General features: G+C 29.4%; 1 protein-coding gene across 1 annotated transcript; it reads right to left on the reverse strand.

Annotated features, from left to right (window-relative positions):
* Positions 1-6,485: 6,485 nt before the first annotated feature.
* On the reverse strand, positions 6,486-10,612 carry LOC105625593 (serine/threonine-protein phosphatase 2A 65 kDa regulatory subunit A alpha isoform). Its single transcript, XM_012206916.1, has 10 exons — positions 10,529-10,612; positions 9,885-10,076; positions 8,818-9,037; positions 8,562-8,722; positions 8,321-8,476; positions 7,959-8,230; positions 7,684-7,878; positions 7,370-7,613; positions 7,032-7,275; positions 6,486-6,813 (listed from the first exon to the last, which is right to left on the reverse strand). The coding sequence occupies exons 1-10, from the start codon at positions 10,610-10,612 to the stop codon at positions 6,809-6,811; spliced, it is 1,773 nt and encodes a 590-aa protein (XP_012062306.1). The 3' UTR covers positions 6,486-6,808.
* Positions 10,613-12,291: the final 1,679 nt, after the last annotated feature.

The following is a 12,291-nucleotide window of genomic DNA, read 5'->3' on the forward strand; positions in this document are numbered from 1 at the left end:
AGNCCTAGTACCCCTGTGTGCCTTAGGTCAGTCTCAGATTATAAAAGGTTACAAAACATACATCTTCGTTATATTTAACTATTTTTCATAAATAAGATTATCGGTCATTTTGTTCTTGTATCTCGAAACGCCAAAGAAAGAAAGCGAACAAAGGAAGTTTACGAAAGAATCGGATACTTAGACACACTAAGCCTTTTATTTTAATTTTAACTTTCTCAAAAATTAACGACTGAATCAACTTTTTTCTCATGTAGCTTTATTTATATTGAGTTTCCATATGTATCTGATTTTTTGACTGATTCTACGACCTATTCTGTATTTTAAAATTTGACTCAGTCCACGTCTACAATTCATGGACTTTCATTTATATTCTGGCTTTCATAGGGAATAAAGAGAAAATTATTGTCTATAAAATTGCGATATGCTTCATGTCATTTGTGTTCAGTATTATTTAATATTATTTTGATTCGCGTTTATATGAATTAATTCTTTATGATGAAGATCGCTAAGTAAGCCAAAATGTCCTACTTTTTTTTCTATTTGAATTAAAAAGATTTAATAAATATATATATCTTAATTTTGCTCGTTTACAAGCCTTTTTTTACTTTTTTATTATAATTTTACTCATTAAATAATTAATAATGGATTTTTTTAAGTCAATTTTATTAGTTATTCAATTAATAAAATTAATTAGAATTGCAATAATAAATTAATAGTTTAAAATAAAATAATTTACTCTAATTTTTAATGAAAGAATTAGTTTTATTTAAAACATTAAATTGTCAATTGTAATTTAGTCATTAATCAATATCAAGCACATATAAGTTAAATAAATAAAATTATAATAATAATTACATATGAAAAACAGTGTAATAATTACTACTATTAAATTGAAAATTAAATTGTCAATTTAAAATTATTATTATTTTATTTCACAAATAAATAATATCAAATAATTTTAGAATCAAAGGTTGCCATCTCCTCTTTTATAACTAACAGGTTCTGTATCATTATCTAATGCATTATCTTTCTTACTTAGAATCTTTTTTCTATTTTTGTTGATGATCACATAGAAACAGTAAAGTCAGATCCGATGGATTCTTAATTCTGTTAATTTATATGATTGATAACAAACTCAATGTTAAATGAATATTGGACTATTGGAGACGATAAAAATGTGATGAAAAATGAAAAGTGAAGACAAAAGGAAGATCCTAAGTAAGAAAACAATACATTAGATAACGATATAGAATCTGTTAATTAGCTTTTAGAAGAGGAGATAACCTTTGATATTATAATCCTCCTAATATTATTTGATATTAATTATAGATTTCTTATAACTTTTGATGTAATTTAGAATTAGCAATTTTTATATTCTATACTAAGTTGAAGGAATTTCATATTGACTATTGATTTTTAATGTAGGACTTAACAAGATTCTCGATATCGACCGAGAGTTTGATTATCGAGATTTTATATACGACGGATTTTGTAATAAGATTTATTTTTGATCTTACTGTGCATGTCCGTACGTAGTAATGTTTTAAAAAAAAATTCGAGAATCAAACACTCATCATTGCGAATATAGTGTATGTATGTGCAATCGTTTACTAAAAGATTGCAATACTTTTTTTCGATTGTTTTCGAAATGTAGCCTGTTTATCGAGCGATTGATTCTTACTTACGAATTTAATCATTTATGTTCAACCGCTCTACAAGCAAGAATGAGTTCGAAAAAAAAAGTGCTGCAATCTTTTAATAAATGACTATACATATTGTACGCAACTCGATATGGTCAGTCACATTAACTATTAGCGCTCGGACAGACAAGCGACTCTGTAATGCGATAAATATAAGCAGCAATCTATTCACACACATGCTTCATGCTTGTGTGTAAATAAATCGATGTTTGTTTACCACTCCATAAAGTCACTTATTTGTCTGAGCCCTTGACTGTGTTCCAAAGGGCTTAATACCAAACTGTCACTACCAAAAATTTATAGTTTACATTACCTGCATTAAAATTTTCAGTTTTCGCAGTAAATCTTGGAACACAGCCAAAGAAAGCTATTTTTTGAAAATGTAGCAAATAGAGAGTACGTAACGTACGGTGTGGCTTCAGTCATAAAACTCGTTCGCACGATATGATCGTTTGTCGTATCAATTTTTTTGCCGTGCTGTACAGTGGTAATACATTTTATATATGAAATTTATAAAACAACCAAATTGGTCATCAGTGGCACATATATTGTAGTGGACGCGTTCAGACAATACGGTTTTTCTACCGATTCAACTTTTTTGCTGTAAAATACAGCACCCCAGTCAGCTGTTTAACGAAACATTTTAGCTAATGTGCGATGTACGTTTTGTACTTGTCTACAGAGAATGGAAGTGTAATAACGTCATTATTTTTTATAATAACGATTTGATGATAACATTGCAATTTTTTTATAACTAATGATAACTAACTAAATACTAAAGTTGGGAAAGTTATTTTATATTTTCCCACTTTTGTTTAATCCTCCCCTTAAATTATACAGACTTCTGCTTTCTTATTTTAAATCCATTAACTTTTCTGTATAAAAACGCACTTACTTGTCATTGTTTCGCACTTTGTTCACGCGCAAACGCCTACTTATCTCTCTGCCACTTAGAATACTCTTTTTAGGCCGCGGTCCAATTCACAATAGTAATCATATTATACTGCACTTCAATCCGTGTTGTATCATCTCAACATTTTTGGAGAATATGTGACTTTAAACGAGCATTAATATTCAAACTCATTTTTGTGCATTCTTTTGAAACGTGATCTGATCGTATTGATTTTTAAAGGCTTGTTTCTAAAGGTAAGTGCTATGTTTTGGGTGTTGCATCACTTCGATTATATTTTTGAAAAGCGTGACCGGCTTTGAATGTGCATTTGCATTTCTCAATTCATAGTTCCTTCATTCGTGTGGTGCGGAAGCATCGTAGTCACGGGCGCTCAGTGTCTGAAGGGGTTTTGCTTTTCGTTTCGATTGTATTATCTTTTTGTCATGTCTGCTCGGTTCAAGATGATGGTGCATTGCATTTATATTACACGAATTATTCAATTTCGAAGACCATCAGTGACCCAGTATCAGCCTGTTAGGTTGCGAGGCCAATAAAATAAGAAATTATGCTTACAACGCTCATGAGCATTATTTGTCTTTGTTTAACATTTGACAAGGATGAAATGATTTTTAAGTGTTGTGAGCGTGAATCGGACCATGGCCTTAAAATATTTTAAAACTGACTGATTTATAGCCGGATTCTAGTCGACATGGTTACGAACGCCACTTCTTAAAAAGAATAAGAAGAAAAAGAGAAAGTTACTTTGAAAAGTAGTTGTCATTATTATTTACTGAAAAAAGTAATTTGTTGTAAAGCACTGATATATTACTTTATTCAACGAGTAAAAATAATTAGTTACAAATAACTTAATTATTTTTTTCAGTAATAAGTAACTTTTCCAATCCGTTATAAGTAACGATTGACTTTTCCAACTCTGATGTTATCGTTATTGTCATGAAAAATTCACAAATTCATCATTCTATATCGTTATTACAAGCAAAAACGATATTACAAATAATTCCATTTTCTTCTATACTATTACGTGATGAAAGATAAATATAGAATTTTCAATGAGTTTAATAGAAGAAAGGTCTGTGAGATGAGATGTTGGGATGAAATGTTGGACATTTATAAAGATAAAAATATAACGAAATCTGCACGGAGATATAAATATTGACATTCGGAAATATATTGAAGTTTTAATTTGTCTCTTCTCAGTTGACACATAAGTGTTCGATACAATCCCAAACGAAATCTCTAACTCATAATTATATGTATGTATCCAATATTTTCTATTGTTTTATGACGATAGCGAGAGTATAAATAAGTAACATATTCACATCTATTTGCGAGAAAGTTGATAGAATAGTGGAAGGAAAATTGATTGTATGGGAGAATGGACGTATAGCAAGATTACCATATGTCTGAACGTAGCATCAAACTCTGACTGTTTTGCACCAATTCGGTGAAATTATCGGTATGATCAAAAACTGTATCGTGTGTAAACGAGTTCTAACGAATACAAGTATCTTTTTACTTGAAATAAAAGATTTAAGATTTATAGAATAACGCGGATGTACGCTTTTCAAGCGTATGTAATAATAATGTACAAAACAACGATGATGGAGATACAGTATGTTTTCACTCTCAAGGAAAGGAAATAGTTCTTATCAATTTCATTGAAACTTGACAGGAATTCATGGAGTGTATTTCTCTGAATATAATTATATCCCTATTTTTGGGAATAGATGGTTTTCCATTTCTGAAATATTTCAATATTAAATTTAATTCATTAGAATTTCATTAGAGTATACTTGAATTCAGGATCCTAAAAAAATTCGTGTTTTATTTATTTTCCTCAAAACTTCCAGCCTAAGATTTTATTGAAATCGATAAGGACAGCTTCTAAGCCTTTTTTGTCAGAATTTTTATATGCTTATAAAATAACAAAGTTATTTTATAGAGCATGAAGGAAGAAACTGAGAAGAGATATATTGTATTTACATTTTCACGATAGGTTTAGAACAGTTGCCAAACTTCCATATTTTACTTCTCCTGATTATTTCATTGTATGACACTCATATATTCATGTTTTCATGATTTATGTCGTATGTAACATACATATAATTTAATTTAATATTTACTTATAATTTACATATATTTACATATATTTACATAACAAACGAACGAGATATGTTGAAACTTCAGTTACTTTGTTCTATTGAAAATATTGCATTAACAATACATTGTATTTCTATTCAAATGTAAACGGTAAAATTTTGAATATCAAGTATTTCAAAATTGTTGTGAGAAAAGCAATTACAAAAAATATATCAATAGTGTAAGCTATTTAAAAAGATAATACAATTTTTTTGAATACATAGATATAATTTCAACTTGGTGCAATTTACCGATTAGTATTTATAATTATGTTAATTTAATAATTTGCTAGCAAGTATATTGAATATTTGAAAGGAATGTTATATAAAAATATAACATATGTATGTATAGATTATTAAGATATGTAGAAGACAAATTCCTCAATAACTAAATATTAATAAGAAAAAGATTGTGTGGTATATTGTATTCTTCATAAATTGCTTTAATAATTGCTAGATTTTCATTATTTTCGATATCAAAAAGCGTAATAGATTAAGTAAATCTTCATCTGTATCATCTCGATCTTTCTTGATAATAATTCATGAAAAAAGAAATTTGTTATAGATTGAATTAAAAATGAAATAATATAATATTGGAGCACTTCTCTATTGTATTAATTATGTATTAAGATATTATGATTAAGAAAACTAGTTAAAATGCAATAGCTACGGTAACATTGTATAAATCATCGTGAATAATTACATTAATAATTTGACTGTTAAAAGTACATAGAGATTATGATTATCTTTTTATAAAGTGCTAAAATTTATATTATTTCTAGAAACATCTTTGAAATATTCGTATATATATTTCATAATTTATACATTATATAAAAAATTTTGAGTGTCATAAAGATTATTTCCTTTATGATGTTTTGTAAAAAAAATAATACACATTATGTATTATGCAATAATGCATTATATTTAATATAATTCGGAAGTTATCATGTATATGATAGTGTTTTTTTAATGCTTTAATCTTAACAATTATTTAATTGTAGAAAGTATTGCATTAGTAATTTAATAACGATTAAAGATTCCACACATATTAGATTTTAGTGAACAAGAATTGATCTTAATTGTATCTGACAGTAAATTGTATCGTAAAATGAAATTTTTAAAAGCTCAAAAAGTATAATAAACATAATATCATGTTACAGCTATATCTCCATATAATTAAAACAGAAAACTATATCTTTCAATAGTACGCTTATCTAATATAATAAATAAATGAATAAAATTTATGTTAATATATATGCTGTTATAACACGTGTTAAAATTTACTTATTGCATCTTTGGTTAAAAATTATATTCAGTTATTATTTTCATATAATTGAAAAGTATTTTAATTTCATGGAAAAGATAAGGTTTTCTTTAATTTAAGATATAAATAATTTTAGTTTCTTATTATGCGAATAAAACCTAAAAATGCTAAGTAATAAATGTCTTCATAATATCAATATGAGTATTAAGTTTTACAAATATATATCGAAAACGTATTAAACAACAATAGTAATAAGCTGTGATAATATGTAATATAAGATGTTCATATATTAATGGCTACATAATAAAATAAATTATAACACAAAATTGAGTCTTGTTTCTTTAAACACATAACGCATTAAATGTCTAAGTAATTAAATAGTTAAAATATATATTAATTATTAAGACATGAAGTTATTAGAAATCTTGGAAAAGCGGACATGTAACTGGGTATTTTATTTGTAGGAATGATTCATAGATATTTTTTTATTATCGTTATATTTTTTAAGACAATTACTTAAATATATATGAGAAATACATGTTACCAATTAAATCGAATATTGTACTCGAATATTGTTACTGTAATTATAGATATACAAATACAACAACTTAAAATACGGTTTTAATATAATCTACTAATTATAGAATTTGTATATCTCCTCGTCAAAGTTTGCTTTGACTGTGCATAATATTACCTGTTACCATGTATTGGTAAGTGAAATATTGTGGCATTTTCTTTTCTTCGAATTTAAGTTGAATATTATTGGATAAGTGATAAATGCAATGTGTGTTGTTCAACCTACGCTGAAACATTACCATAATATATTAAGGCTAAATATAATTAGAAAAAATCGAAAAAATAGGATATTCTAAAGTAAATTTCTATTGATTTTTTGTAACGAGCAACATGTATACATATATATTCAGACATCAATTTACATATTCATTACATTTTAATAAAAAATATAAAAAATATAAAAAATATTTTTTCTATAATATAATTAGCGATATGGTTACCTGCAATTCCAGCAATTGCTTCTGAAGCAAAGTATTTCACATCTACGTCGCTGTCGGTATTGAGTTTATCGAGGATAGGTTTGACTTGTGTTTGAACTGCTGAGGGTTCGAGAAAAGGTCCAATTCGTTGTAGAGTCTTAGCAACATTAAATCTTACATTTGCAACATTATCAGTAGCCATTGTTAATACAGTTGGGAGCATCACTTTTGTCGTTATTTCTGGACCACATACTTCAGCTAAAACCTATTACAAAAATTAAATAGATTTACATATTAGAATAAATACTATTATTATTATTGCCGTTTTAAAGTCACAGCGTACTAATGATACAGCTTACATTGATGCAGAATAAGCATGTCATTCTATGAAGATAATTCTGATCCCTGGACATAGCCAAAACTTTAGGTATCACTGTATTCTGTGCCCAATCGGGTCCAAATTTCTCTACAAGTTTCTTCAGATTTAACGTAGCTGCTTCCCGAATTGCGTAAACATGATCTACTAACCAAGTCATGCACAGAGAATTTAATTTCTCATCAAAGAATTCTACACCAAGTTGTCCGGCTAATAATGGCATATATCTGAAATTTAAACTCATGAGCACAAATGCATTTTTTTCAATTCAATGTAAATAAAGACAAATATAGTTACTCGATAATAGCTAGTCGCACACGCCATTTAGAATCTTCGGCTAATTCCACGATGGCAGGAAGGAGAGATTGCGAGAGCTGTTGTATGCCAATAACTTCGTTAACACATTCTAGATTACTAATAATATTGAGTCGTACTTCGGGACATTCATCTCTGAGTTGGGATAGGAATAGCGGTAATAGATGTTCGATTGTGCTGCAAAAATATTAAATGATTATTAATTGATTGTTACGCTTTATATTGCTTTATATTGCATTAAAATTATTTGTTTTTACTTGTGCTTGCCGAGTATGGGACTTAATCCCATAATTACACTTGCCAAAGCTGATTTTACATGCTGGTTAGGATCTGCTACAAGTTCTTTAACAATGGGCAATATATTTGTCATTATTATAAATTCCTGATTAACTTGATCAATATTCTGACAGAAATCGCGAACTTTATCAGCAGCTGCTGCGCGCACTTCTGCTTCGATATCTTTCAATAATACTTGAAATGCTGGCACAAGATCTGTTTTTGTTATTTCGGGACCAACAGCCTTTTGAAGCTACAGAAAGAAATTTAGATAGCATTTTTAATACAATGAAATTTTCTCAAAACAGATTATACTTAAGCCTTAATAAATAATGATACATACATCTGTAAATTTATCTGCCACCATATAACGAACGCGCCATGATTGATCGCTAGCGCACTGTCGAAGCGTAGGCATAACCAATTGTTCAACATCCTCTTGTTGTAACAATGCTGCAATACTGACACAAGCTTCAACAGCTAAAAGACGAACTGAATCCTGTAAAATTATGAGTTATTGTGTATAATAATCTGACTAATATATAGATTTATAAAATTTCACAGTTATTTTGATATATACTTACTTGTTCGTCCTGAGCAAGTATGACAAACATGGGTATTAAATCAGATTTAAGGTACTCGATTTCCACAACTTTTGCAAATTCACCTAATTTGGAAGCAGCTGATCGTCGCGCCATGGGAGTATCATCTTGGCACAAGCTACGAAAGTGATTTCGCAATTCCGCTGTAACATTTAAGTTGCAAAATGTTAGGCTTATCATTTTATGTTAAAATATTTCTAAAGGTATCTCAAAAAGTACAAGATTACTATATAATAACCTTTAATGGCTGGGCTCACTCTCGGATAGCAAACGCTGAACAAGCCACATGCTGATGTTCTTGACGTGAACCAATCCCCTGAAGCCAAGCGTTGCACCAATGGAACAAAATGTTCCTCTAAATCTGCAGGACTATGCTGACTTGCGATATTTCTTAAGGATTCCACAGCTTTGTCACGGACCACAGTTTCTTCCACGGTAGCCAAAGATTCCAGTGGTGGCTGTAGTCAGAAATTTACAATACTTATTTCTTCAATAGAATAAAAATATTGAAACCGATCTTAGAGTGATATTCATAGCTCGATCTTATATTTAAGATGGTTTTAAATACTCTAGGATGACACATGTTCAAAGTGAAATCTTGTAAAAAGATGCCCTAAAAATCTCGAATTTTCCAGGTATTTTGGTCCAAAATTCTAAGTAAGATTAGAAATTTTTTAATACAATTTTAAATTAAATTGGAATACAAACAACGCAAATAAACCAATAAAAATGAGCAGGATTTCCATGAGACTACATCTATTATTTTTTACAATTGAGTAGCGAAACCTAGGATAGTATAGCTCATTATACAAAATGGTATCAACTACTCTATTGCTAGTGTTATTTTGCAAGAATTATTTTCTATTACCTTAATTTTTTAAATAAAAACTCGCGAAACACACAAAAATGTACATGAATGTATGCAAACGTATATACCATACTTTTATTGATCAATCATAAGAAAGAATTTTATGAATTGACCAATCAAAGAATACTTCAATGCATTTGTAATAATAAGTGAATATTTTACAGAAATTATATTTTCAGAAAAAAACATAATTTCAATTTAAAAGTAAATTTCCAGAAAAAATTGCATGAAAATCCCTGATTTTCAAAGATAAAAAAGAAAGATTTCAGATTTTTTAAATTCTTTTAGTTAGTAAACATACTGATGTGATTTCACATGAAAGTTGATTTGTAATTGATGATCTTAATATTATTTAAAATATTCTTAAAACAAGATTGGATTATAAATAGTGCCCTTAGACCTCTGTAATTACTATCTAATATGAATTTGTCATGTACCAATAGACAATGCACGAATTCCGGTCCACCGACAAGAGGAGTAAACGTGCCGAGCTGTTCGGCCAACGCAAGGAGAACTTCATCCTCATCATAGATTGTCTCCGTTAAAAACGGTATTAGCTCGCTCCGTGTTCGTTCGACGCCTAACGCCAACGCAATGGTTGATAACTTCTTGATGGAATTCAGACGTAACTATAATGAAAAAAAAAACAATAATAATGTTTGTAATGCACATCAACAATGATAAAAGCAGCAATAAAAGCAATAAATTATTGCTCCATTTATGCTAAATATATAAAAATTTTAGTTCCAACTGGATTTCTGTTTCCCACAATAAATTCATACATTCTAACACTTGTGATTTATATTATCTGTTTTTTTTTCGAAGAAATATAATTTGTTTCGTTCCAAATTATTGCAACAGTGAACATCAGTTTAAAACATTCTTCGAAAAAAAAAACAGACCTATTATCACGTGTAATATTATCTTTGAGATCATGCATTCTGTAACATTTAAAAACCAGCCTCTGTTTGTATAAAGTACCGTATTCTCTTTAACAATCGGATACTTAATAGCGAAAAAGAGAGAACTTGTGAAAGGAAATGCAAAGCTCATTCGCCACAATTATTGTCAAGGCGATTACCTGGACATCCTCATTTTTTAACTCGTCGATCAGAACAGCGATGGGATACAGGCTGTCGTCCGTGTTGGAGTCACTCGCTGCCATTTTGCTACCGAATCACACTGGCGATTTCGATAATGCTCGTGGAGATGTTCGTACCGCGTTCGATGCGTCTACGTTGATCCTTGCGTGTTTCGGGAATACAAATCGGACAACGTTATTGGACAGTCGGACACGCGCGTAATTACAGCATAATTGCGGGACGCCGTTAGTAATTTAGGAGTTCACTCGAAATCCACCTCGCGATTCGCCGTTCGCGACCCCATGCGATTTCATGAATCACGACAATGATGACTCGCGCCGCCAGATGGCAACTCTTTGTGCTTTTCTATCGCGTGTATATGTAAGTATAAGTTGTACCTACAATATCTACGCTCGGATGCATCACAGATGATCACAGATTGAGATGCATAATTTAAGAATAATAAAAATATAACATAATGAATAACGAATAAAATAAAATAAAGTAACACACAATATAATTATATTAATATAAATATTAATACAAAACACGACGCACTTTATTCTATAGAAATGTCCAACGGATATCATTTTGGAATATCGTGTAGATATAATCTTGTAATATCCGTGGATGGTCTCAATTATCCAACGGACATCCAGGGGATATAGAAGTGTCTGCATGTGTGAGATGACATCCGTAAGATATCCAAGGAACTCCATGAGATACAAATATATATGCGTGCACATATGTGGTTGTTATCTCAAATAAAAAGGAAATTTTAAGATACTATATATTATGGAAACGAAAAATATGTAATTACGGTTCCATCATTATATATAATGAAATAAAGATTAATTTGAAATAATATATATGTCACATCTTTGTAATTTATACATTCTTAGGCTACTTTCAGAAATGTTACTTGAATGCCGCAATGTTTTGTTCTTGTTATTCACCTAATATTAAACAAGGATAAAATGATACACGGCGGGTAATGTTTTTGAATTCAGTCTTAATATAACGTTTAATAAATTTAATATAAATTAAAAACTAAATAAAAAAAACTTTGTAAATTTCATATGAGATATATCTTAATTGCCACGCAGTACATCGTATTGATTATGTCCAAAGTAACGTGATATTCTTTACTTCTAATCTTAAAATGTTTTGACACTCTTCAACTGTAAACTTTTGCTGCATTCTAGACATTCTTAGGATATTTCTTGGAGAATTGTATTGTGTGGTGGAAGGATTTGAATATGATCGGATATCTTAAGATAATTATAGGATATCTTATGACATTTTATATATGATGTTTTACAATATTTTCTTTGGACATCCGGATGGGATATTCATGGGATCGTTTTGTCAAGATAGGACAATTTGGGATAGTCTCAGGATAAAATGTGCTGTGTGGAAGGATATATTATATAACTACATATCCAAGAATCTAAGAAACACAAAAGACAACAAAGAATTAACAAAAGTGAATAAAAGTCAACAACTAATCAAATTATTAATTTTATTTTAATTCTTAATGTCAATAAACAAATAATTCGCTAATTATTGCAAAAAATGCAAAATGGTAGAGGATTTTTCTACTCAGTTCACATTCTGCCTTTATGCGAGAATTTTATCGTTAATTGTCAAACACCCTGATATATATATGTGTATATATTAGGTGTGGGAAAAAATTCGTGGCGTTTTCCCGTTAGATGGCATTAAAAAAACGCCACGAACTTTTTCCCACACCTAATATGTA

The sequence above is a fragment of the Atta cephalotes genome (assembly GCF_000143395.1).
Source record: "Atta cephalotes unplaced genomic scaffold scaffold00003, whole genome shotgun sequence".
Classification (NCBI taxonomy): Eukaryota; Metazoa; Arthropoda; class Insecta; order Hymenoptera; family Formicidae; genus Atta; species Atta cephalotes.

Excerpts from the sequence above, each read along its gene's own strand:
- LOC105625593 (XM_012206916.1), bottom strand. The coding sequence starts at position 10,612 with ATGGCAGCGAGTGACTCCAACACGGACGACAGCCTGTATCCCATCGCT. Across the intron at positions 10,077-10,528 it reads TAAAAAATGAGGATGTCCAG|TTACGTCTGAATTCCATCAA; the intron begins GTAATCGCCTTG and ends TTTTCATTATAG. Across the intron at positions 7,614-7,683 it reads GTGCGACTAGCTATTATCGA|ATATATGCCATTATTAGCCG; the intron begins GTAACTATATTT and ends TTTAAATTTCAG.